Below are 26,169 nucleotides of genomic sequence, written 5' to 3' on the forward strand. Positions count from 1 at the left end.
CCCTCACCGTCCGGCAGCCAGGCTTCCATTTCCCTCCGGTCACACCGGCTTACTTGCTGCTTCCGGAATACGCTCAGCATATTCACACTTTCTACCTGCGCTTCTGCCTGGACCTCTCCTCTGTACCTGGAAAACGTCACCCTCTCCCCACATTTTATTTTTATTTTGTAGAGACTGGGTCCCGCTCTCCTGGTCTCGAGCGATCCGCCCGCCTCGGCCTCCCAAAGTGCGTGAGCCGCCGCACCCGGCCATAAATCTTAAACAGCATGTCTTATAATTCTATTTTACTCTTGTAATTGTGTGCAGCTTATAATTGTGGCAACTAAAAAGACCGATTTTATGGACTATGATAACAATTTTATTGTGAACATTTCTTAAGAGTTAAAATTTAGTTTAGTGAAAGAAGAAATATCTAGGCCAGTCCTCCCAATACCCTTGACTAGATCTTATATTTATTTCCCTTTAATTGTGAGATATTGTATATATATAAGAATACAGGAGGCCGGCCGTGGTGGCACGTGACTGTAGTCACAGATACTCTGGGGGCTGAGATGGGAGGATCACTGAGCCCAGGGCGTCGAGGCTGCAGTGAGCCATGAGCACTCTGGGCAACAGAAGTCAGGATTTCGAGGCCACCCTGGCCAACCTGGCGAAACTCCGTCTCTACTAAAAGTACAAAAATTGACTGGGCATGGTGGTGCGCGCCTGTAATCCCAGCTACTCGGGAGGCTGAGGCAGGAGAATCGCTTGAACCTGGGAGGCAGAGGTTGCAGTGAGCCAAGATCTCGCCACTGTACTCCAGCTTGGGCGACAGAGTGAGGCCTCCTCTCAAAACAACAACAACAACAACAACAAAAAATATATATATACACTTTATTTTGGAGGAAATAAAAATTTCCTCTGGAAACCTTCCCAGACCACCACCTTGGTGAAATTAAGCTTTTCACCCTGCTTTGCTCCTGTGGCTCTATTGCCTCCATTATACTCTTTTTTTTTTTTTTTTTTTTTTTTTTTCAGACGGAGTTTCGCTCTTTCGCCCAAGCTGGAGTGCAGTGGTGCGATCTCGGCTCACTGCAACCTCCTCCGCCGCCCCTGGGTTCAAGCAATTCTCCTGCCTCAGCCTCCCAAGTAGCTGGAATTACAGGCTTGCACCCCCACGCCTGGCTACTTTTTGTATTTTCAGCAGATACCGGATTTCTACATGTTGGTCAGGCTGGTCTCGAACTCCTGACCTCAAGTAATCTGCTCGCCTCATTCTCCCAAAGTGCTGGGATTACAGGTGTGAGCCACCGCACCAGGCCCATTACACTCTGTTCTGTGATTATTTGAAGCGGGATTTCTCCATGTTGGCCAGGCTGGTCTCAAACTCCTGATCTTAAGTAATCTGCTCGCCTCAGTCTCCCAAAGTGCTGGGATTACAGGCGTGAGCCACTGCACCAGACCCATTACACTCTGTTCTGTGATTATTTGCTTTCTACTCTGTCTACACCACTGGACTGCCCACTCTTCCAGGATGGGGTTCACTCCTGATTCAACCCAGGTCTCCTGTGCCTGGCACAGCTCTAATGCAAAAGCATCCATAAAAGCTGAATGGAGGAAGGAAGAAAAGAAGGCGTGACCCACAGCACGCCCTGCCACTTTGACAGTGTGTTCTCAGCTGTGGCAGAAAGCTCAGTGGCAGAAGAATAATTTCTCCTCTCTGTATGTGGGGGGAGGCAGCTCTGTGAGATAAACGGATTGTGATGAGAGGCTAGGCCAAATGGGCAGACCAAGCAGGGGAATTCATTTCCCCCTGGATATTAAAGATGTTATCTGGCAGGCACGTGTCTGCCAGGGCAATCAGCAGTGTGGTGGGTGGTTCTGGACAGAGCTCTTTATCTTGTGCTGCATCTGCAGACCAGCTTTGCAAATGTAATAAAGGCCTGGCTGCCTGAGATATGCACTGCCCACCTTCCCACCCCCTCCACAGCCCAGCCTGAGAAGAGAGCAGACCAGACCCCAAACTGTTGTCCTGCCCTCTGCCCAGAACATCTGCCTCATCTACCGCGGCTCTTCCAAGAGAGGTGACAAGTCAAATGCCTTGGGATGGTGGCCTTACCCTTGTGTATAACGTTTAAGGTTCTTGATGCCTTAAAAAATAATTCTTTCTCTAGGCCGGGCACGGTGGCTGCCGCCTGTAATCCCAGCACTTTGGGAGGCCCAGTTAGGCGGATCACGAGGTCAGGAGTTCAAGACCAGCCTGGCCAATATGGTGAAACCCCATCTCTACTAAAAAATACAAAAATTGGCTGGGTGCGGTGGCTCATGCCTGCAATCCCAGCACTTTGGGAGGCCGAGGTGGGTGGATCACGAGGTCAGGAGTTTGAGACCAGCCTAGCCAACATGGGGAAACCCCGTCTCTTCTAAAAATACAAAAAAAATTAGCCAGGCTTGCCATGATCTCAGCTCACTGCAACCTCTGCCTTCCAGGCTCAAAATATCCTCACACCTCAGCCAGGGGTGGAACTACAGGCACATGCCACCATGCTCAGCTAATTTTTTAATTTTTTTGTAGAGACGGCATCTCCCTGTATTCCCCAGGCTGGTCTTAAACTCCCGGGCTCTGGCATTCCTCCTGCCTCGGCCTCCTAAAATGCTGAGATTACAGGCATGAGCCACCATGCCCAACCCTTTTAGAAATATATATATATATATAGATAGATATAGATATAGATATAAAATTTGTTGTTGTTGTTGTTGAGACAGGGTCTTGCTCTGCCATTCAGGCTGGAGTGCAGTGGCACAATCACCACTCATTGTAGCTTTGAACTCCTGGGCTCAAGCTATCCTCCTACCTCAGCCTCCCGAGGAGCTGAGACTACTGGTGTGTGCCGCCATGCACGGCTAATTTTTCAGTAGAGACAGAGTCTCACTATGTTGTCCAAACTCCTGAGCTCAGGCGATCCTTCTGCCTTGGCGTTCCAAAGCACTGGGATTACAGGCATGAGCCACCACGCCCAGCCAGAAACTTTCTTTTTTGTAGAAATGGGGGTCTCACTGTGTTCCGCAGACTGGTCTCAAAATCCTGGACTCAAGCAGTCCTCCTGCCTTGGCCTCCCCGAGTGTTGGGACTTACAGGTGTGAACCACCCAACCTAGCTCAAAAACTTTTAGTCTGATTTTGATAGATATAAGGGCTGTTTCCAGTTTTTTACTGGTTACAGTGCTGCTGTGAACTTTCTTGTACATGTATCCTGATGGCTGTGAGTTTTCCTGAGGTTTATTTAGGAGAGGTTTGGTTGCATCATAGGGTATCATTCACACCAACTTGCAAGCCCAACGGTAGTGGGATTGTTGACATCTTCACCAACACTTGATATTTACAGATTTTAACATTTTAAATTTATTTATTTATTTTATTTTTTGCTAACCTGTAAAGCACTATCTCACTGCAGATTTAAAATGTAGCTTACGGCCGGGCGTGGTGGCTCACGCCTGTAATCCCAGCACTTTGGGAGGCCGAGGCGGGCAGATCACGAGGTCAGGAGATCAAGACCATCCTGGCTAACACCATGAAACCCCATCTCTACTAAAAATACAAAAAATTAGCCAGGTGTGGTGGCGGGCGCCTGTAGTCCCAGCTACTCGGGAGGCTGAGGCAGGAGAATGGCGTGAACCCAGGAGGCAGAGCTTGCAGTGAGCCGAGATTGTGCCACTGCACTCCAGCCTGGGCAACAGAGCTAGACTCTGTCTCAATAAAAAAAAATAAAAATAAAAAAAAAAAAAGGTAGTTTAGGCTGGGCACAGTGGCTCATGCCTATAATCCCAGTATTTGGGGAGGCAGAGGCAGGAGGACTGTTTGAGGCCAAGAGTTGGACACCAGCCTGGGCAACACAGTGAGACTGTCTCTACAAAAAATTAAAAAAAAAAAAATTAACTGGGGATGGTGGCATGTGGGAGGTGAGGTGGGAGGATGCCTCAAGTCCAGGAGCTCAAGGTTACAGTGAGCTTTGATCACAGCACTGCACTCTGGCCTGGGTGACAGAGCAAGACCCTGCCTCTTAAAAAAAAGAAAAAAAGTAATTTAGTCTTCTGTACTCCTGGTGTTGCTTATGTGCTTGTTTGGTTGGATCTGGTACTGTTACCGCAACATGACCTCAATTCTTTTTTTTTTTTTTTTTGAGATGGAATCTCGCTTTGTTGCCCATTGTGATCTAGGCTCACTGCAACCTCCACCTCCAGGGTTCAAGTGATTCTTGTGCCTTAGCCTCCCAAACAGTTGGCACTACAGGCACATGCCACCATGCCTGGCTAATTTTTCTATTTTTATTTTATTTTTTTCAGACGGAGTCTTGCTGTGTCGCCCAGGCTGGAGTGTAGTGGCTTGATCTTGGCTCACTGAAATCTCCGCCTCCCAGGTTCAAGTGATTCTCCTGCCTCAGCCTCTCGAGTAGCTGGGACTACAGGCACCCGCCACCAGGCCCAACTAATTTTTTGTATTTTTTAATAGAGACAGGATTTCGCTGGGCAGAGACCAGCTGCCCAGGCTGGTCTGAACTACTGACCTCAAGTGATCCACCCGCTTTGGCCTCCCAAAGTGCTGGGATTACAGGCATGCGTCACTGTGCACAGCCAAATTTTTGTATTTTTAGTAGAGACGGGGCTTCATCATGTTTGCCAGGGTGGTCTCTAACTCCCAGCCTCAGGTGATCTGCATGTCTTGGACTCCCAAAGTGCTGGGATTACAGGCAGGGGCCACTGCGCTGGCCCTCAGTTCTTTCAGGAAGCCCCAAAACCTGTGAAATTAACCATCCTCCCAGCCGTGCTTGCTTACAGAAACAAAGGCCAGGTGCCAATAACCAGGAACCAGTGACAAGATGAATTGAACTCAGCAGTGCTGCCTTGACCTGAGTTACTGCTTCACTGCTGTACTAAAATCTGCACCCAGTGTGGAGAAATGTACCTTGCTAAGCACAAACAGTGCCAGGTGCAAAAAGAATCTACACATTCCAGCTGCTCCTGGAAGAACCCATCCAGGAATCCCTACCCCAGTCTTCACCTATCTGCCCAAAAAACCCTTAAGATCCCCCTTTACCCAGTGTCCAGGGAGCAGGTGCTTTGAGCAGAAGCTCCCCTTTTCCATTCTTGACCAATGAACATTTCTGCTCTGCTTTACTGAACCTGGTTTCATTCTATTGGTGAGAACTGCACCGGACGGGTCAAGCGACCCTCCCTTGAGGGCGGTAACAGTACCTGCTTTGTGAAGCAGCAGCTGCAGAGATTTTGGTGCTTGCCATGGCCATGGAAGCTCAAGGAAGAAGTTAAGACTGAGAACAACAATCATATTTATTTGAAGGTGGTATGGCAGGATAGTTCTGTGGCGCAGTTTAAGAGGCATACACCACCTAGTAAACTGATGAGAGCCTATTGTGAATAACAGGATTTGTCAATGAGGCAGATCAGATTCAGATTTAATGGGCAGCCAATCAATGAAACAGACATACCTGCACAGTTGGTAATGGAGGATGAATACACAATTGACGTTTTCCTGCAGGAGACAGGTGTCTACTAAAAAAGGAACCTACTACTTTACTCCAAACCTCTGTTCTTACAGACCAAGATTACATCCTCAATTAGAAAACTGCAATTTGGTTCCATTACATCCCGACCAATATAGTATAGTTTTATTTCATTTTCACCTTCCCCTTTCCTTTGTTGTACATACAGTAATGGGTATGTGTGCACCAGCATATTGCATTTGTGTTTTTTGTTTGTTTTTTGTAAAATGGCCAGTGGTGTGTTCTGATTGACATCAAGTGGAGATGGGACTGGGAAAAATACTGGTTCTGTGAAAATACCCCCTTTCTCCATTTGTGGCATGCTCATTCAGCTCTTATCTTTTTTTCATATATTTATTTTAGATGGAGTCTTGCTCTGTTGCCCAGGCTGGAGTGCAGTGGTGTAATCTTGGCCCACTGCAGCCTCCGCCTGCCAGGTTCAAGCGGGACTACAGGCATGTGCTACCACATCCGGCTATTTTTTTTGAGACGGAGTCTCACTCAGTCACCCAGGCTGAAGTGCAATGGCATGATCTCAGCTCACTGCAACCTCTGCCTCCTGGGTTCAAGCGATTCTCCTGCCTCAGCCTCCCAAGTAGCTGGGACTACAGGTGTGTGCCACCACGCCCAGCTAATTTTTGTATTTTTAGTAGAGACGGGGTTTCACCATGTTAGCCAAGCTGGTCTCGAACTCCTGACCTCAAGTGATCCACCCACCTCAGCCTCCCAAAGTGCTGGGATTACAGGCATGAGCCACCGTGCCTGGCTCAGCTCTTATCTCTATATTCCAGTGAGTTATATTTTGCTCTGTTTTAACTAAAAAATGACAACATAAAAATCCTTCCATACTTCATTCAACTGAAGAATTTTATGTTTTTCATTTACCATTGTAAAAACCAAGGTCAATCGTATAACTTAAAAAAATCCTTCTAATCAGTGGATGATTTTTGTGCATAGCTTTCACATGTAGGGTAATCTGTCTTTAAGTAGGAATAAATTACTTAAAAATAAACCAAATCATGGCTCACTGCAGCCTCAACTTTCTGGGCTCAAGTGATCCTCCCGCCTTGGCCTCCCAAAGTGCTGAGATTACAGGCGTGAGCCACTGTGTCTACAAGGTCTTGTGGTTTAAATAAATGTGGTTAAAATGAAAAAAAGTAAAATTGACTTTAATTTGTATTTCCTGGATTTCTAATGCTATACTGGGCATCATGTTATATATTTATTGGTTTTGTGAAGGGCCTATTCAAGTCAGTTACCCCTGTTTTTTCCATTGTTCATCTTTTTCTCACTGAGTTGTAGGAGCTCCTGGGCATTAATCTTTCGTTAGTTTTTTTTTTTTTTTTTTTTTTTTTTTGAGACGGAGTATTGCTCTGTCCCCGGGCTGGAGTGCAGTGGCCCAACCAATCTCGGCTCCCTTACAGCTCCGCCTCCCAGGTTCACACCATTCTCCTGCCTCAGCCTCCCGAGTAGCTGGGACTACAGGCGCCCCCCACCACGCCCAGCTAATTTTTTGTATTTTTAGTAGAGACGGGGTTTCACTGTGTTAGCCAGGATGGTCTCGATTTCCTGACCTCGTGATCCATCCGCCTCGGCCTCCCAAAGTGTTGGGATTAGCGGCGTGAGCCACGGCGCCCGGCCCTTCTGTCAGTTTTAACACATCCTTTGTTAAGCATGAATGTGTTTTATCTCTCTGGCTAACTTGTTAGGTCAGTGGGTAAGAGGGCAGGGGTAGGAACTACAGAATAATAAATTAGACCAGTTAAGGAACCTTTAGGATTACAACTTCCTGCTTCCCTTATAGCTCTCTCCACGTCTGTCAAAGTGTTGGAACAGCAGCATCCCCTATAAATGCCCCTCTTAAAAAGTGAAGATTTTTACCCTCCCATGGGAGGGAAGGCTACCTACAGGCTGTTTTTGTTTTGCTTTATTTTCTAGAAAACCAATCACAGGCCGGGTGCGGTGGCTCACGCCTGTAATCCCAGCCCTTTGGGAGGCCAAGGCGGGTGGATCACCTGAGGTCGGGAGTTTGCCACCAGCCTGACCAACATGGAGAAACCCCGTCTCTACTAAAAATACAAAATTAGCCAGGCGTCGTGGCGCATGCCTGTAATCCCAGCTACTCAGGAGGCTGAGGCAGGATAATCGCTTGAACCTGGGAGGCGGAGGTTGCGGTGAGCAGAGATCGCGCCATTGCACTCCAGCCTGGACAATAAGAGCGAAACTCCATGTCCAGAAAAAAAAAAAAAAAAAAGAAAGAAAGAAAAGAAAAAAGCAAACCAATCACAACAAGGCAGATAAAGAATGATGAGTTGTCAGATTTTGATACACGCGGATGAGGGGCGTAGACGCACCGTTGGGAACTCGCAGCCGCTCACTGGTGGCTGGTGCGGGGGAAGTTGTTTCATTTGCCCCAGGTGTTGCCCAGTGACCTCCTGCGCGTGCGCCGCGTCTGTCCAGCTGCGCGGGAAGCTCAGGGGAGGGAAGGCCAGGTTCCGTACATTCAGTCACTCCAGACCTGGCACCCAGCCAAGCGCGCGGTTCCTTTACAGACTTTCCTGCGGGTCCACAGAAAAGCAAGGATCCGCCTCTGTGCTGGAATTAGGGTCTGGGAGGGGGAATGCGCAGTGCGCCCTGGGTGGTATTTTAGTTGTCGCCTTCAGGGCTAGCTCCGAGCCTCGTGCCCTGGCCTCCTCAGCGCTTAAGGAATCTCTGGAGCGCATGTCTTGGCGAGGGGAAGTGGGGCCCAGTTGAAGCTGTCGAGGCGTCTCTGAGAGGGGTGGACTGGGGCCTGGAGAGGCCTCCGTGAGGACGCCGTTTGCTCTGGGTTCAGCCTGGCAGGGACTTTGGAACCTGGCCTGCAGCGTTGCAAGAAGCGGGCGCGGGGGCAACACGCGCGCGGGGACGCAGTAAGATCACAGGCTGCAAAGAAAGCAGCACTAAGCGTCCTGGAGGACGCTGGAGCTTCAGGATAGTATCCTTCCAGGTCGTGGGACCGCCCTCTCCTCCCCGCACTCCACCTTTCCGCAACTGGATCACTCGGCGGAAGCCTCAGGTGGGCCCCGGGGTCCAAGTCCGCCGCCGGGAGGGCGGGGGCGGGTCCCGAACCGCCGACTGCAGGGCGCGTCACGGCAGCCGCTCCTGATTGGCGGCCACGGCGGTCACGGGCGAGATGCCCCGGGATTGACGCCGCCTGTGGCCAGAGCCGGAGTAACGGGACTCCCAGCTGCGCGTCGCAGTCCCGACGCGAGAAGGGCTGGAGTCGGCGTCCAGCCTAGAACCCCCGGTGGGAGCCAGGCCGGGACGCGTGCACCATGCCCTACCTGCTCATCAGCACCCAGATCCGCATGGTAAGTACCGGCCGCCTGGCGACTTGGAGCCGGGACCAGGCCCTAGGGGGCTGCGACCGCACCTTCATGCCTCCCTCCTGGGCTGCACCCACCGGGGGCTGGACCGGGAACCCGCCCAGACACGCCCCCTTGGCCGGGGAGAGGGAGTGGAGAAGCGGGCTCAGCTCGGCTCCTGGGACTTAGCGAGCTCTGGCCGGCCCGGAGCCTTTATTGCCGCGAAGGGGCCCGGGTACGTGCGTCCCGGCAACAGGGCGACCTCCGGGCGCTTCCGGCTCCTGTCCTACCTGTCCGCGGGAGAGACCCAGGGAGCCCTGGCCTCACGCGCAGCACCCAGTGCCCTGCACAGAGCCGCTCCGCAGGAGAAAAAAGGGGGAATAACCTGAGGGAAAGAGGTTTGGAAAAGATAAGGACGTGCCAAGGCGCTGAAACCCCGGTGCCAAGTCCTTGACCCATAAACAGCAACTAGCTGCACCCTTAGGCACTTCCAGGAAGGGCTATCCCTGAAGCTTTAGGGAAGGAAGAAAACAAAGAACCCCCTGCTTGGGAAAAAAGGAAGGCGAGAAGGGGCTGTGCAGTTAGAGGTGGGAACACCATGAGTTAGAAGTCACGTTCCTTTCTCTGGGTGCAGTTTCCTTATCTGTAAAAAGGTTCTGATTGCCCCTCAGGAGTCCCCTTTTAGCTTCAGAAAGACATGACTCTGCCTCCCAGATGGGCAGCAAGGTGCTCTCTGCCCTTGCTCACTGCCCAGTGCTGGGGTGAACCAGCAAAGGGTACACAACCCCCTTGGTGGGTTCACCACCCAACAGAGAGCTCTTGCAGAGCCCTGGGCAGCGCTTTGTGAAGCAGCCATCTGCTCAGCTGCTAAAATGTGGATTCCTGGGTCCCTTCCCAGACCTCCTAAAACTCTGTCTGGGGCTTGGGAACCCATACTTGGAAATGGCCCCCCTGGAAGTGATTCTTATTTCTTAAAAGATATGGCTTTATTGATATGTAATGTGCATACCATACATTCTTTGATTTAAAGTGTAGAATTCAGTGTTGTTGTTTCTTTAGTGTACTCAGAGTTGTGCAACCATCACCATAATCAGTTTTAGAACATTTCTAATACCCCAAAAGGAAACCCTGTACCCACTGGCAGACACTCTTGATTTCTCCCAAGTCCCTCAGCCCTAGATAACCACTAATTACCTTTCTGTGGTAATGTGATCTGAGTCTGGCTTCTTTCATTTACATAATGTTTATTTTGTTTTGTTTTTTTTGAAATGGAGTCTCACTCTGTCGCCCAGACTGGAGTGCAGTGGTGCAATCATGGCTCACTGCAGCCTCAAACTCCTCCCACCTCAAGCGATCCTCCACCTCAGCCTCAGTAGCTGGGACTATAGGCTCCTGATACTTTGCCCAGTTAAAGCTGAGCTTTAAGGCACTAGGGAGGGCCCCTACATTGCTCCTCCTGATCATTGATGGGCTCCACTCCTTCACAGCTTGTGCTCAGCCCCTAAGGATCCTCGCTACTCTCTGTAGCCTTTACCTGAAGCTTACTCAGGGCTAGCAGGCAGGGGAGGAAGGACAGGCAAGACCTTGCACCACCTTCTGGCAGCCAGCCAAGCAGCCACTGTGGCTTACCTTGCAGGAGGTGGGCCCCACTATGGTGGGCGATGAACAGTCGGATCCAGAGCTGATGCAGCATCTGGGGGCTTCAAAGAGAAGTGTCTTGGGAAACAACTTGTAAGTAGCAGCCTCCCTCAGTATCCTCTCCCTGCCAGCCCCTAGACCTGCCTCTGCTCCCTTTACACAACCTCCAAGCCCAGGGACAGGGCCCAGCATCAGAGCCCCCTGCCTGCATCCTGGGGCTCTGTTCTCTGGAGGAGTTGGTCCCATCTGTAGCCTCTCCAACATCCCCCCTCTCCCCCATGAGCCTTGCTCTGAAAGCTTTCCACATCCTTACTGGAACCGCAGAAACAGTCCATTCCCTGGGTCTAGGACTCCACTAGCGGACTGTTCCTTGCCCTGCCCTCTCCTAAGCTGGACCCCATCAAGCATAGACAGGCACAGAGAAAGGTTTTTGTCGTGAGGATCTGGCTGAGTCGCAAAGCTAAGCCCTAGAAGCATGGAGCAGGGAGCCTACGTCCTACCTCCAGGGTGGCTGCTGCCGGGGGACCTAGCCATTTCCCTTGGCATCCTTCCTAATGCCTCCATGTCTAAACTGTGACTACTGCTTCCATTCCTCCTCTCACCCCTGGAGGCAGGGAGAACCCAAGCTACACAGGCTCTCTGAAAAGAGTTGTCAGATTGAGTGCCAGTTCAAATTGGGGAAAGAGGAGGGCTGATCCCAGCCCCTGGGTCAAGGCTCGGGGACAGAAGCCAGCCCCCTCCCTTTGCCATGAGGCACTTGCCTCTCCATGCCCAGCTTGAGGCTTGAGCCCTTTGTCTGCTTCATGGTCTTTCAGCATCAATTAAACCTGAAAGAAGGACCACCAGCATTCTCCATGCTAGGGAGTGGTGCACAGAGCCAGGAGCTACTGGGGCTCAGCCTTGTTGCTTCAGAACTGCAGGACAGCCAGGGCAGTGAGGGGCCTGGAGGCTTATTTTTTTTTGAAATGGAGTCTCACTCTGTCACCCAGGCTGGAGTGCAGTGGTGTAATCATGGCTCACTGCAGCCTCAACCTCCTCCCAGCTGGAAGCCTGGGTGGGGAGCAAGCTCAGGGAGCGCCGCGGCAGGGCTGTGGTCAGACTAACATGCTCTACCATCTGGGACGCTGGGGAACCTGCTTAACCCCTCTGTTTTCTCATCTATCAATGGCCACATCAGTGGCACCTTCACTAGCCTGTTGGGAAGAACAAATGAGATAGCTCGTGAAGTACCTAGAAGGGGAGGAGGCAGGGGGCGTGCACTTACCCCAGCGCCCAGCAAGCAGCCAGCAAGTGTGAGTCACTACAAGAGTGGCCAGGCTGCCTGCCGCAGACACTAGCTTTGTGCCAGGAGCTTGCTGTGAGCCCCTCCTCACCCCACCCATCCTGTCTCTTTGCAGTTTTGAATACTACGTCGATGACCCTCCCCGCATAGTCCTGGACAAGCTGGAACGCAGGGGCTTCCGTGTGCTGAGCATGACGGGGGTGGGCCAGACGCTGGTGTGGTGTCTGCACAAGGAGTGACCTTCTCACGCTGATTTGCAGATGGGGCGCCCCTGTGGAGGGGCTGCTGTGGGCCCTGACCTCCAAGCTCCTGCTTCACCATCTGCCTTGCCCCTCTCTTCCCAAATCATCACCGCCATGGGCCCAGCCCCAACGGGCAGTGAATGGCCTTCTCTGAAACCCTGCGTCAAGCAGTGGGAGAGGGCAGTGCCCGGTGCCCTGGTGCTCCCAGCTGCCCTCCTGCTTCGGGCCTGGGCCGAGGGCCTTGTGTAGGCCATGTTCCTCGGGCAGCTGCCCCGGGCCGGAGCTGGGCACCCCAGCGGCCCTGGCGCGTGGCTCCTGCATAGCTAGCCCAAGCCAATAAAGGGCTGTGATGAGTGGCTGTGTCTGTGCTCTGCTTGTGCACGGACTCTGGGACTCACCCTGCGGAGCGTTTCCCTGGGGGTCTGCCCACTTCCTGGGAGGGGCGCCAGGCCTGGGTGGAGCCGTCTGCGGCAGAACCCAGCACCTTATACCTATGTATGGAATAGAGGTAAAATCCTAAAAAAAAAAAAAAAAAAAAAAAATTTATTGGTGACGTTGAAGAAAAGGGCTGAGGGGTGGATGGCTGGAGCTGGGGTTATGTGGGCGGCCCCTCCTGGTCTTCCTGCTGCATCCGTGCGATCAGCTGTTGCCGCTCGGCCGCCTGGCGCATGCGCATCATGACGAGGCTCTCGTAGTCTCTCTCTGACAGCACTGAGCCCTGTCGGACAGAGCAGGGACAGGGAGGGGTCAGGGACATCAGGGCACAGCCTCATAGACTCCGAGTACGGTGCCGAGGCAGAGCTGCGGTCTAAGTCTCGGAGGGAGGACGGCAGAGGAAGGGAAGGAACCCGGAACATCCTTTTGGAATCCTGGCTCGCCTGTGTACCCCAGAACACGCCACCTTTGGCCTCCAGGCCGGCTTCTACCCAGCCAGCTCCCCCTCCCTTTCCCCAGGCCCCGTCAGCTCCGGTCCATCTGTTTCTCAGGAATCACCTGCGGGCCCTCTAAGCCGGGCCCTCGTCTCCCTTCATTTCCTCTGGGCCCTTTATCCTTCACCCCTTTCCCTCTGCCCCATGGCTTCTGCCTCTTAGGTTCCCAAGGAAGGGAAGTTGTTTGAGGAGCAGGGATGCACTTGGCTCTGCTGGGCACTGACCCTGGCACTGTGCATGCCCGGTGCCCTGTGGTCTGGCTCCTGCTGAGGATGCAGAAGGGAGCCCTACCCGAGGCAGCCCGGAATGCCCCACCCTCGAAGGGGAGAAAGGCAAGTATGAGGCCAGCGTGCCTCTAAAACTACACACCAGGGCTCCTGGAGGGCAGGGCCCATGGCTCAAAGCTTTTATGAACTTGCCAGCACAGTGCGGGAGATTAAGGAATGCTGTATTTAAATAATCAAAAGAATAATAAACAACCGTCTGAATGGGCCAAGGCTGTAGGGTGGAGAAGCAGCTCTACAGCGGGGCCTAAGCTGCCAACCCACGCCCTGATAAGGTCTGCGGTGGGAATTAAACCTTCTCCTCCCTCAGTGCCACTTAGGCTGTGTGATGATCATGTGGTCCCAACAACTTCTCAGAGAAGTGTGGAGCCCACCTGAGTTGGCACAGAAGTGAGCTACGCCAGGGGTTGCAAGATGCGGTGGCCTGCCCGTAGCAGAGAGCTGTCGGGCCCTGATCCATGGTACCCCACGTGGGGACGCTGTCACAGAACAAGGCAGGAGGAAAATGTGGTGGTCAGTGACCCGGGGAATAGGAAGGGAGTGGCTGGGGTTGAGATGCCAGGCCCTGGCCAGCAGGTTTGGAGTAAGGGGTGTAGAGAAACAGGAAGTGTTACTCAGCCTGGGTTCCCCTGTTCCTCCCGATAGCTGCACCTCTCCCCTCTCCCCTCTCCCCGGCTGCAGCAGTCCCAGCTAGGCCGGACTGCTAAGCGTGGCCCAGAGCACGGCTGACAATTCACGGCAGCCTCCCTGGCCCAGCCTCCTGCAAGAGAAGGAGGACCCCAGAGGAAGCCCGGTAGCCAGAGGGGAAGGGCTGGAGCACAGCCAGGTGTAGGAGGCAGCACGGCCCGGCCCTCAGCAGCCGCTCTCCTGGCAGGAGCCCTCTAGGGTAAAACAAGGGAGGACAAGGAAATAGCAGCCAGGCTGATGGCAGGCCAAGAGGAGGCCACGTCTCCCATCCCCAGGTTAATGCTGCTCTGCCAAGAAAACTTGGAGCCACCCTTGGCGGGCCCCCAGCCCAACCCTGGGCAGCAGAGCCCGCCCATCACAGGCATAGCGCTGCTCCCCGTTAACACACCCTCTGCCCCGCTTCCTGTTCCCGCAGGTCCTGCTCGTGAGGGCCTGACAGCAGGGCTGAGTCACCCATACCAGCTACAGGTCTCTTACTTCCCCAACAATCGTTCCACACGCCTGCCTTTCAATTAACTCCCACCCGCCCCGAACTCCTCCTACCCAGACACTGTGGGCAGGGAGCCAGGCGCACCTGCTGGGGGCCCAGGGTGGTGGGGCTGTGATGAGAAAGGAAGCCGCGTGGTGACACATGAAGCAGGGCTGCCCCCACACGAGTCCCCAGAGGAATCTTAAGCTCCCATTGCCCTGGGGTGTTGGTCCCAGCTGCCCCATCCCTGCACGCGGATGCTGCAATTACCCAAGAGCACGAAACCTGGCTTCCCATCTGACTGAGTCAGCTGAGAACAAAAACACATCTCCACCGCCACAAACAGCCAAGCCACTCATCAGAGTCCAGGAGCCACCGGCAGAGAGGGCACGGCCCCACACTGCCCCAGAGACGCATAGGAGCCAGGCAAACACCAGGCGAGTGAGCTCGGGCCATCTGCCGCCTGCCTGTGGAAGGAGTGCTCGCCAGCCTCACCCAGCCCGAGAAGGTCCACCTCTGCCTCCGCCGGAGCTGCCCTCATTCTGGCTCCAGTAAGTGCTGCTTCTTCCTTCTGGGGTTTTTTCCACTGCCCTATTCAGTAACCAGGCCAGTCCTGTCCCTGTGGGAAAATCTTGCTGCCAGGAACTCCCAGCTGTCTGCTCTCCTGGACAAAAAAGTTCCTTCTTCCTGAGCCCTCCTCTCACCATCCAAGATGTGGTCAAAGGTCTGTGCTGAGCGGAAACCCCGAGGCCTCTGCTCCTAGGGGAGCCTCCCCAGCTGCTGGCACTCACTGCCCCAGCAGGGACCGCATGCACCCTGGCTGCTCCTGAACACCTGTCTGCTGGCTCCCCTGGGCCCCATGGAGACCTGGCGGAAAGGCTCCTTCCGCAACGCCTCCTTCTTCAAGCGGCTGAGCCTGGGGCGGCCGCGGCGGCTCCGGCGACAGGGCAGTGTGCTTAGCCAGGCCAGCACAGCGGGTGGGGACCACGAGGAGTACAGCAACCGAGAAGTCATCCGGGAGCTACAAGGGAGGCCAGATGGCCGGCGCCTGCCACTGTGGGGGGACGAGCAGCCCCGGGCCACCCTGCTGGCCCCACCCAAGCCCCCACGCCTCTACCGAGAGAGCTCAAGCTGCCCCAACATCCTGGAGCCCCCACCTGCCTACACAGCAACCTACTCTGCCACCTTGCCATCGGCGCTCTCTCTGTCCAGTGCCCTCCACCAGCACTCAGAGAAGGGCCTTGTGGACACTCCCTGCTTCCAGAGGACACCTACCCCAGACCTCAGTGATCCCTTCCTCTCCTTCAAAGTGGACCTGGGGATTTCACTTCTTGAGGAAGTTCTGCAGATGCTAAGGGAGCAGTTTCCTAGCGAGCCCAGCTTCTAAATGGGGTGAGGGTGGGCAAAGCCAGGGTGACTGGAGGATCCAGAGGTTGGGGATTAAAGAAAGGACAGGGATAGGACTCCAGGCCTATCGCTGGAAGGTTCAGACAGGCAGAGCTTCTCCATCCTGGGGGAGGATTCCAGGATAGGAATCCAGGGCTCTGCCTGCTCTCTGGGTCCTGAACAGTCCTCCCAGGCACCCCAGAGTGGAGGGACAGAGGCAAGCTGGAAATGTCGGGGGGGGCGGCCCTTCCTGGCAGGACCCTGAAGGAAGCTGGCTATGCCGGGAAAGGGAGGCTATGTATGTGCGGCAACCACAGGAACCAGGTCGAGGCTGGCAGGGCCAAAAGGTGGCACGGGGTCAGGTCAGGAAGTGGGAGGACACAGACTGGGCAGAGGAGATGAGAGGCCTGTGCCAGCCTCTTGGGAAGCCACTGTCAACAGAGAGAGGTCACGGGACAAGCCTGGGTAAAGGCAGTCCAACCCAGGCAGAAGAGGAAAGTGGGAAGGCCCGGGAAGAAAGGGGAGAAGGCCTGACCCGGTCTACTCTGGTGGCCACTCACTGCATGACACTGAATTGAAATTAAATAAAATTAACAATTCAGTTCCTCAGCTGCGCCATTATTCCAGATTCCACATTCCAAATGCCCGGTGGCCACACATGATGAACGGCTACCACACTGGCCAGTGCAGAATGGACGTAAACATCGCTGCACAAAGTTCTAATGGACGGCGCTGGCTAGACCATGGCCTGGAGCCACCAGCAAAGGCGAGACGCATACAGGGGCTGGCCACGTAGGAAGAGATAGGTAGAGAGAGAGTATAACTCAGGAAAAAGACCAGGCAAATCCTTAGCAGAAATGAGGACGTGGCTCAGTCTGCCAACACAGCTACCTGGAGCAATCCCTGGTGAAGGAAGGCAGCTCTAGAGAATGCCAGCCAAAGGCACGTGCACGGCTTGCAAAGGGGTGCTTTGGGGAATTCCCAGAATTATTAGTGATGGGAGCCCTGGCAGATTTCCTTCCTCGAAGAGAGGAGAACTGGATCCAGGGATGGGCATTCAACAGCAAAGCGGCACAGCTGGTCTCCAGAACCGTCTCCCAGGATTAGAGAGTTCTGCCGCCTGAACCCTCCGATGATGGACCTGCCAACCAGGCCAAGCCCACTGGGTCAAAGCCACAGGCTGTGCTACGGCCCCACCCCATGGCCTCACCAGAACACAGAAACCAGAGCTCAGCAGCACTGGCTGGGCCATGTGTTGGTGGACCCCAGGACTCGCTAAGAGTAGCAAAGGGGAGAGGGAAGCTCCGGCACACACCATTTCTACGACCTAAATCGGTGGCCTCCCTCCTTCCTCCCCTTGTGTATAGGTACCGAGCTGTGGGTACAGGAGAGAATGAATACAATTCTAACACAATCTATGGAGTGTTATCTGGGGCTGTGAAATGCTGAGACTTGAAGGTGGGAATGAGGTCTCTAAAGCAGGGCCCTGAGTCAGGCCCAGGCCAGTTCGTTTCCCTCCATCCAGGATCTGGGACACACTTGCAGAAAGCTGCTTTCCAGTCACCCCAGTCAAGTGGAGGAGCAGGCTGGTGTGGGTAAAGTAATGAGAGCAGCCTCCTGCCAGCCTGCTGAGGGTCTGTGGACACACCAGACAGGCCCTAGGCCACTGCAGAGAAGGGGAGAACCAGGTTGCTAGATCTTGCCCCCAAAGCAATCTGTTCCACCAAGGTGGGGACAGGTGTGGCCAGGAGCCCCACAGCCCCAGCCTTTGTATCCAGGCCAAAAGACACCAGGGCCATGGTTGCGGGTTGGGGGTTACACACAAGCTGGAAGGTCTACACTTCACCCAGGCAGGGCACCCAGACTCTGGGCAGGCAGCACCCCGTGTCAGCAGGGTAGCCAGAGTTACTTTTTTTTTTGAGATGAAGTCTTGCTCTGTTGCCCAGGCTGGAGTGCAATGGCACGATCTCGGCTCACTGCAACCTCTGCCTCCCTGGTTCAAGCGGTTCTCCTGCCTCAGCCTCCTGAGTAGCTGGGATTACAGGTGCGCACCATCATGCCCAGCTGATTTTTGTGTTTTTGTAGAGACGGGGTTTCACTATGTTGGTCAGGCTAGTCTTGAACTCCTGACCTCAGGTGATCCGCCCTCCTCGGCCTCCCAAAGTGCTGGGATTACAGGCGTGAGCCACTACGCCCAGCCTGCCAGGGTTACTTCTAAGAGGAGATATTGCCTCTTGACAGTCGGTCCCTGTCTGGGGCAGCCAGAGACACATCCAGAAAACGGAAGCGCTGGGAAGGAAGTGGCTGCCCTAGTAGTCACCTGCCCCTTCTCTGTAGCACTGGGTCGTCTAAGCTCCAAATGCTTCACACGCCACAACCAAGCAACCTGAGGGCCAGGAAGATCCCTTTGGTGAGAAGGAGAGTCCCAACAGGAGACCAGATATGGAGAGAAAGCAAGGTCTAAGAATACATTGTGGGTGGGGCCTCTCTGGCCCTCAGAGAGGAAAAGGGTTCAACGTGAAATCACGGCCCCTCTTGCCTGGGTTGGTGGACCTGCCAAGCTCACTCTAGGCCCCAAGACCTGAATTTGGAAGGAAAGAGTCTGAGAGGAGCCCAGGTAGGAAGAGCTCCGAGACCTGAGTGCCCAGCCGGGCGAGGCCTGACTCCTCACCTTTGACAGTCCTGAGTGGCTGCGGCCCATGGCATCCTGGGGCTGTCCCTCCAACCAGGAAATCTTCAGAGGGTTATCCACCAGGCCAGCTTCATTCTGGACAGCCAGCTCCTGCCAAACACAGCATCTAGTCCTGTCCCATCCGTTGAGTCAGCTATAAAGAGGCTCTCTCTACCCCCACAGAGAGAACAGAACCAGCATTCTAGCCCTCTAAGCAGAGATGCCAACCTCAGCAGCCTTCAAGTGATGGGTGTTAACGCTTTGGCCTTTCCTGCGGGAGAGGGGTTGGGGGAGCTTTCTGATGTGGGGAGGCGAGGAGCAAAAAGGGTGGGAAGGCAGTGCTGGGGCTCACAGCCCCAAGGGGTACAGGTGGAGGGTGTGAAGGCACCAGCAGGGAGCAGAATCAAGTCTGTACTCTTTTCTCCCCAGAGCACCCCCCATCCATCCCTTCACACACGGTGCCTCTATTTCCAGGAGTCAGGGGCCCCTGGGAAAAGCCTTGGCTCTAAGCTGGCCCGGAGATTCCCTAGGAGTGCGGACTACCTAACTCAGAGGGCCCACAGAATTAGGTCCCTGCCCTAGAATGACAGGGCCACGAGGGGCTCCCAAGCCTCATGCAGCACTCACCGCCGCCTTGACGGTTGCAAACTCCACCACAGCAGTGCCTGGCTTCTTACTGGAAAGCACCAGGTTGAGAACCTCACCATACTGTGGGGACAAAGGGGTCCTAATAAGCACGACTTGGCCTTCAGGATGGCCCAGGTCATGCCAGAGACAAGCCTGGGCTACCTTGAGGCCCATGGGGCATTTTCAGCTGGGAGATAACTTCTTGCCCCACCTACTTAGTGAAGTGAGATCAGAGATAGGAAAGAAAGAAATTTTTTTCTAGGAACACAGAGCAGCAAAGGAATGATGAGCAAAGCCCTGGTGACTTAGACTGACATATTTCATTGCATAGCGTCCTTGCTAGTTGAACGTGGTGAAAAGGACGGGGCTTTTGTGCCAGATATGCACCTCGTCCCTCCCAACCCACTCAGCCAAGCTCTTTGCTTCTAAGGGTAAGGGTTAGACCGAGGTAGCAAAGGACAGAGGGCTGGAAGGGGGCACATGGCCACACAAGTGAAAGGAAGGCTGTAGCCTCGGGAGAAGTCTCTAGGACGTCCCGTGGTCTATGAGACAGAAAAAAAAAAAAAAAAGCAGGTAGATATGTTAAGGGAAGTTCAGGCATTGAGAGCAGAGACCTAGGGTGTGGGCTGAGACGTGGACTGAGATGATAGGAAAGAGTGGACGTCAACAGGGCCGACCTTCTGCAAAAGCCGTAGCAGGACGTCTTTGGAGTAGCCACCTTTTGACTCATCCTCCTTCTTGCACTTCCATTTTAGCTGAAAAGACAGCCTCATGAAACATTGATTCTTGGCTGAACAGTACCTCACCCCACGACTGAGCTTGACAGTCTGAGCAGACATCCTCCCACCCTCCAAGTCTCCAAGGCTCCTGCAATCTGGGGAGTGCCACCAGGAACATTTTCCCCTTGGGAACTTGTAGCAGGAGGGCCTGCTCACCCTAGGGATGCTTCCCATCCAGAAGACCCTCTCCTGAGAGGGCTTCTAGGGAATCCTCTGCCCTGTGATCAGGGCTAAAAGCAGCCTTTCGTGGCAAGCTCTGATCTCCAGGAGGCTGCAGCATGGAGGGAGATGGTAATGATGCTGGCTCCATGCAGATCCAGCGGCCCCACCAGAAACCCTCGAGCCACAGGAAGCATCTATTCCTGTTGAGGGGAGGCTGTGTGAGTATGAGGTGGCCCACAGATCCTGCCCAGGCTCACCTTTAGTTTGGGGGTTCCTTGGCCTTCAGTACTTTCTGCCTTTCCTAGAAATATTGGGAAAAGAAGAAAAGTAGAATATGAGGGAGTCAGAGATTCTCCCAAAGGAAATGCAGCCCAGGGCCAGAAGGATCTGGAAAGGGTCACTCCTGACCAAGGGCAATACCTGCCCAGCTCTGCTGAGGGCCTGGTGGGGAAAGTAGATGCCCATCCCCAGAGAAGCTGCCACCCCAGGGGTGGTCTACCCAGCTGCCTCCTGAAGGCCACCTGTCAGCACTCTCTGAATGGAGAGCTAGGAACACCTTCTAGGGACAGGAGGCAGAGAAACAGACCATGAGGTTCTACGGAAACAAAGTGTCCCAGGGCCCCTCCCCGTGGTGATCTGTCCCAAAACAAGGCCACCTCTGCTTGGGACTAAGACAAAGGTGGCCAGGAGATCTCAGGCAGAGTAAAAAGCAAATAGGCCCCAGAGAACTGGGAGGAAGACAGGATAAGTGGCATGTGTCAGAGTAAGGTACCATGGGGCGACCCCAGGGATCCAGCAGGTAGAAGCCTCCACGGCAGCTCCACCGAACAGCCAGCGTGGCCGCTCTGAGCAATCTGGAGCTGCCTTGGAGGGGAGATAGGCGGGGTGATGGACCTGCACCTCTCAACCTCTGGTCACGCTCCTGGCGTATCTGCTCCCGGATCAGCCTCTGCTGTTCCTCCAGCTGCCGGGAACCCTCTTCTCTCAGGCGTTCGATCTGCAGAGCAGGGGGCGGGGGTGACAATTCTGTGCAGGTCCAGTTCCAGGCTGGCTCACCTTGTAAAAAGTCCCTGGGAGCTTCCACCTGCAAGCTAGGACTCAGCAACCTGTGGGGGGGACAAATCACCCAGCTCCCACTGAAGGTGCAAAGAGCATGCCCTCTCCTGCCATGGCGACCACCAGGTCTGTCCTCCCCCACCTCCTCCTCCTGCAGGTGGCCTTCTGGCCAGTGTGCCTGAGTGCTCACCTCTTGCTCTAGTGTCCTGGTGCTCCGGCTCTCCTCTTCCTCTTCACTCTCCTGGGCCTGGGCCTGCCGCTCCCGGGCCTCCAGGTCTAGACACAAGGGTTGAATGACCATACTGCTGGTCTGTTCAGTTTCCACGTGGCCTCGGCCCACCACAGCTCTGGCTGCCTCCCCAAAGTCTCAATCACGACGAGACCATACAGTAACTCTGTCCCCTCCCTCCATGCCCATGCCCCCGAGTCAATTTCCATTGAGAAAAATCACAGCATAGAAGTATGGGGTCTAGCAGAGTAGCCAGGGGTCTGGAAGAGTTAAAAACAGCTCACACTGACGAAGCTGGTTCTCTCTAGTGAACATGGTGTGGGTGGTGCTTATGTCAGCAGCCCAGGGCCATGTGTCAGGGGTGCCAATGGGCGGAGCTGCTGGGCTCGATTTCTGTGGTTTGGCACCACAGCTTGGCTTGCTTTGGCTTTGATTCTTTTCACACACTGAGCTCAAATTCTCACTGTCTCCTTTACCTCCCACCTCAACTCACATTTACCAAGCCTCACTGTGGACCTGGCTACAGGGATGGGCAGAGTGTTAGGGCATCACCCTGGGTCCCAGATTGTGTGAGGGCATTACCTTCCAAGAGAAACCTGCTTGCAACCATGTGCCAGGCCAGCTGCCGTGAGAAAACCCTTCTCTTAGGCCAGAGAAGTTTGTGCACTTTACTTACTTAGACTCTCCTTTTCTATTTTTTTTTTTTTTTTTTGAGATGGGGTCTCCCGGCACTTGCTTTTCTTTTAATAGAGAAATGGATATTGGGATGCTATATGCACATATTAAAATATATGGATGTTGAAGAGCAAGAGGAAAAGGAGAAACTTGAGTAAAGAATGCTTGGACTGGGCCAGGTGCGGTGGCTTACGCCAGTAATCCCAGCACTTTGGGAGGCCAAGCGGGGTGGATCACCTGAGGTCAGGAGTTCGAGACCAGCCTAGCCAATGTGGCAAAACTCCGTCTCTACTGAAAATACAAAAATTAGCCAGGTGTGGTGGTGCGCAACTTAGTCTCAGCTACTTGGGAGGCTGAGGTAGGAGAATCGCTTGAACCCAGGAGGCAGAGATTGAAGTGAGCCGAGATCGTGCCACTGCACTCCAGCCTGGGCAACAAGAGCAAAACTCCGTTTAAAAAAAAAAAAAAGAGTGCTTGGACCATGCTGCTATAACCAGTGATTTTTTTTTTTAAGTGAGAAAAGAAAAATGCTTGCAGCAATCTTATTGGGTTGATGAAAATGTTCCAAATCTGATTTATAGTCAGAGTTGCATCATTTGGTAAATTTACGAAAAATCATTGAAGTGTACACTTGAAATGGGTTGATGTTATGATATACAAAGAATACCTCAATAAAGCTATTAGAGAAGAGAAAGCCTGGACCTCTTTGAATCCTTCTGAGGGAGCTTCTCAAAGTGAAAACTCCGGGTAGGAATTGGGGTTAGAACAAACTAAAAGACCCAACCAGGCACAGTGGCTCACACCTGTAGTCCCAGCTACTCAGGAGGCCGAAGCAGAAGGACTGCTTGAGCCCAGGAGTTTGAGGCTGCAGTGAGCCATGATGGTGCCACCCTAGCCTGGGTGACAGTACAAAACCCCGTCTTTCTTTAAAAAAAAAAAAAAAAAAAAAAGAAGACTCAGCCAGAAATGGTGAATACAAGCACCAATTTTTTTGTTTTGTTTTTTGAGATGGAGTTTTGCTGTCACCCAGGCTAGAGCGCAGCAGCGTGATCTCAGCTCACTGCAACCTCTGCCTCCTGGGTTCAAGCAATTCTCTGCCTCAGCTTCTCGAGGAGCTGGGATTACAGGCACCCGCCACCACACCCAGCTAATTTTTGTATTTTTAGTAGAGAAGGGGTTTCACCATCTTGGCCAGGCTGGTCTTGAACTCCTGACCTCATGATCCACCCGTCTCAGCCTCCCAAAGTGCTGGGATTACAGGTGTGAGCCACCGCGCCCGGCCACAAGCACCAATTTTACTCACACTGGATAAGTTTAAATACCAGCTCCAGCAAGCTCTTAAACTTTTGGTGCCTTAGCTCCTTTGCCTATAAAAAATGGCTTCAGAGGCCAGGTATGGCAGCTCACAGCTGTAATACTGGCACTTTGGGAGGCTGAGGTGGATAGCTTGAGGCCAGGAGTTTAAGACCAGCCTGGCCAACATGGTGAAACTCCATCTCTACAAAAACTGTACAAAATTAGCTGGGCGTAGTGGTGCATGCCTGTAGTCCCACTACTTGGGAGGCTGAGGCACAAGAATCGCCTGAACCCAGAGGGTGGGGGCTGCAGTGAGCTGAGATCATGCCACTGCACTCCAGCCTAGGTGACAGGGTGAGACCCTGTCTCAAAAAACCATGTTCTTAAAAAATGTTTAGTACCCACACTTCCTTGTATAGTTATGATAATTAAAGGGACAATAAGGCATTTGTCACAATGCTTAGCTAATATTAAACCTTATTATTGTTATTATTCCTAAGAGTGTCTTTAGGAACCAACCTCTAAGAACAGTGTTTTGCCCAGAGCCTGAGCCAAAAGGCTTTGAGATGAGTTGCTGGAAGTGAAGCTTCAGGTGAGGGAGATGAATGAAAATGGCCACAGGAAACCACAGGCCACCGAGCACTATGATGGCACCTACCAAGCTTCACTTTCTTCCTTTTCTCATCAAGTTTCTGGGTCCTCTCTGCTGCCTGCTTCTTGGCTTTCCTAACCTTGTCATATGCAGCCTGGCAGGAGAAAGGGGCACAGGGCAGAGGGTCAGCGAGAGAGTAAAGACAGAGCCCCAGCAATCTGCCTGGCCCCCAGCCCACGAGCCGTCAGAGTGGCAGCCTGGTGACTGGGTCTCCTGGGCTTAGACAGCAAGGACTGTGCCACATGGCAAAGGGCAGAGGACCGAGGTCGAGAAGCAGCAGTGGTCTCTAACCATGGGGGACGATTCCGATGAAGGAGGCTGTGCTTACCCTGGCTGCAGCATCGGTCAGCACCTCCAAGGCCTGAGAAAGCTGGTGGAAGAGTTCAGCTAAACATAAGGATCAAAAAGACAGAAGAAAAATAAAGTTAAGACTTTGTAATGGTGTGCTCCCTCAAAAAAAAACAAAAAAAAACAAACACTTCAAAGAAGTCACAGGATGGCAGACAAGCCGACATCAGCAGATGACAGACCAACAAGGAGCGGTGAGCACATCAGCAACTGACCAGACACCCCTCACAGAAGCGAAGCCCTGGGACCCACTGCCTGGAGCCAGGCAATGTGTGCTTACACCCCACAGCACTCACATGCAGAGCTTACATCAGGAAACACAATACCCGGGTGAGTGGGTCTCTTTCTCCCCACGCCCTGAGAAGAGTCTCACCTGCTCTGGGATTATCTGGATTTTTGTCTGGGTGGCAGGAGAGGGCCTTCTGCCTATACGCCTTCTTTACCTGGAAGAGTCAGACAGAAGACACGGCCATTCACTCTCATCCCAGGGACAAACAGGAAAACCTTGCTCAATGGGTAAGGGGAATCCCATGCACACCTAAAAGAGAAGCTGCTGGCGCCCACTTCCTAGCCACCAGGGAGATTGGCAATGGAGGAGGCCAAGGCCATGCAGGGAGCGAGCCACTGTCGCCCAGCACAGGAGCTGGGCCCACTTCCTGCCAAGTGCTCAATCTCACCACTGCAGATGTCAAGGGGCTGCGGGAACAGGCAGGAGCACGGTACCCTGCTTTCTCTACAGCCACTTGCAGACAGGTACTCTACACATTCTCGGTGGGCATATAAACTGGGGCAACCTATCTGGAAGAAAATTCAGCCATCAAAATTTAAAATATTCTTTCCCTTTGACCCAAGTCCTAGGAATCTGGACTTGTAGAAGTATGGCAAAAATAAATATACAAGGATGCTCTCTACAACACTGTTGATACTAGCCAGTCAAGATCCCCATCAACAGGGAGACTCATTTAAAAGATTATGATTGGCCGGCGCGGTGGATCACGCCTGTAATCCCAGCACTTTGGGAGGCTGAGGTAGGCAGATCACCTGAGGTCAGGAGTTTGAAACCAGCCTAACTAACATAGTAAAACTCCATCTCTACTAAATATACAAAAATTAGCTGGGCGTAGTGGCGGGTAGCTGTAATCCCAGCTACTTGGGAGGCTGAGGCAGGAGAATCGCTTGAACCCAGGAGGCGGAGGTTGCAGTGAGCCGAAATTGCACCACTACACTCCGGCCTGGCGACAGAGCAAGACTCTGTCTCAAATAAAATAAAATAAAATAAAAATAAAATAAAAGATTATGATTGAGGCCGGGAATGGTGGCTCACGCCTGTAATCACAGCACTTTGGGAGGCCGAGGAGAGTGGATCACTTGAGGTCAGGAGTGGGAGACCAGCCTGGCCAACATGGCAAAACCCCGTCTCTACTAAAAATACAAAAATTAGCTGAGTGTGATGACATATTCGCCTGTAATACCTCTACTTGGGAGGCTGAGGCATGAGAATCGCTTGATTCATGCGGGAGGCAGAGGTTGCAGTGAGCCAAGATTGTGCCACTACACTCCAGCCTGGGCGACAGAGCGAGACTCCATCTCAGAAAAAAAAAAAAAAAAAAAAGATTATGATTGGCCAGACATGGGGTAATCCTGTAATCCTGGCATGTAATCCTGTAATCCTCATGCCTGTAATCCTGGCACTTTGGGAGGCTGAGGTGGGCAGATCACTTGAGGTCAGGAGTTCGAGACCAGCCTGGCCAACAGAGCAAAACCCTGTCTCTATTAAAAATACAAAAATTAGCCGGGCATGGTGGCATGCACCTGTAGACCCAGCTACTTGGGAAGCTGAGGCAGGAGAATCACTTGAGCCCCAGAGGCGGAGGTTG

The 26,169-nt window shown here is 53.2% G+C and overlaps 3 protein-coding genes across 3 annotated transcripts in view; 2 read left to right on the plus strand and 1 right to left on the minus strand.

Moving 5' to 3' along the window:
- Positions 1-7,836: 7,836 nt before the first annotated feature.
- GCHFR (GTP cyclohydrolase I feedback regulator) lies at positions 7,837-12,398 on the plus strand. Its single transcript, XM_054450285.2, has 3 exons — positions 7,837-8,886; positions 10,517-10,611; positions 11,916-12,398. Exons 1-3 carry the CDS (start codon positions 8,851-8,853, stop codon positions 12,037-12,039), a joined length of 255 nt encoding a protein of 84 aa, XP_054306260.1. The 5' UTR covers positions 7,837-8,850; the 3' UTR covers positions 12,040-12,398.
- A 42-nt stretch (positions 12,399-12,440) lies between these two features.
- Positions 12,441-26,169, minus strand: part of DNAJC17 (DnaJ heat shock protein family (Hsp40) member C17) — a 40,490-nt gene continuing 26,761 nt past the window's right edge. The window contains exons 2-11 of the mRNA XM_054450283.2: positions 24,666-24,735; positions 24,273-24,331; positions 23,951-24,038; positions 21,283-21,368; positions 20,937-21,033; positions 20,294-20,337; positions 19,773-19,850; positions 19,096-19,176; positions 18,469-18,579; positions 12,441-12,760 (exon numbers count right to left, since the gene is read on the minus strand). Coding sequence (XP_054306258.1) covers positions 12,638-12,760; positions 18,469-18,579; positions 19,096-19,176; positions 19,773-19,850; positions 20,294-20,337; positions 20,937-21,033; positions 21,283-21,368; positions 23,951-24,038; positions 24,273-24,331; positions 24,666-24,735 — 837 coding nt within the window. The 3' untranslated portion in view covers positions 12,441-12,637. The remainder of the gene's footprint in view (positions 12,761-18,468; positions 18,580-19,095; positions 19,177-19,772; positions 19,851-20,293; positions 20,338-20,936; positions 21,034-21,282; positions 21,369-23,950; positions 24,039-24,272; positions 24,332-24,665; positions 24,736-26,169) is intronic.
- C16H15orf62 (chromosome 16 C15orf62 homolog) lies at positions 14,401-17,689 on the plus strand. The gene has a single exon (XM_054450284.2). The coding sequence runs from the start codon at positions 15,271-15,273 to the stop codon at positions 15,796-15,798; it is 528 nt and encodes a 175-aa protein (XP_054306259.1). The 5' UTR covers positions 14,401-15,270; the 3' UTR covers positions 15,799-17,689.

Source organism: Pongo pygmaeus, chromosome 16 (assembly GCF_028885625.2).
Source record: "Pongo pygmaeus isolate AG05252 chromosome 16, NHGRI_mPonPyg2-v2.0_pri, whole genome shotgun sequence".
NCBI classification, from domain to species: domain Eukaryota; kingdom Metazoa; phylum Chordata; class Mammalia; order Primates; family Hominidae; genus Pongo; species Pongo pygmaeus.

What these genes read in the sequence shown, in the direction of transcription:
- GCHFR (XM_054450285.2), top strand. Translation starts at nt 8,851, where the DNA reads ATGCCCTACCTGCTCATCAGCACCCAGATCCGCATG. An exon ending in TCAGCACCCAGATCCGCATG is followed by an intron (nt 8,887 to 10,516) that starts GTAAGTACCGGC and finishes CTTACCTTGCAG; the next exon opens with GAGGTGGGCCCCACTATGGT. An exon ending in AGTGTCTTGGGAAACAACTT is followed by an intron (nt 10,612 to 11,915) that starts GTAAGTAGCAGC and finishes GTCTCTTTGCAG; the next exon opens with TTTTGAATACTACGTCGATG.
- C16H15orf62 (XM_054450284.2), top strand. Translation starts at nt 15,271, where the DNA reads ATGGAGACCTGGCGGAAAGGCTCCTTCCGCAACGCCTCCTTCTTCAAG.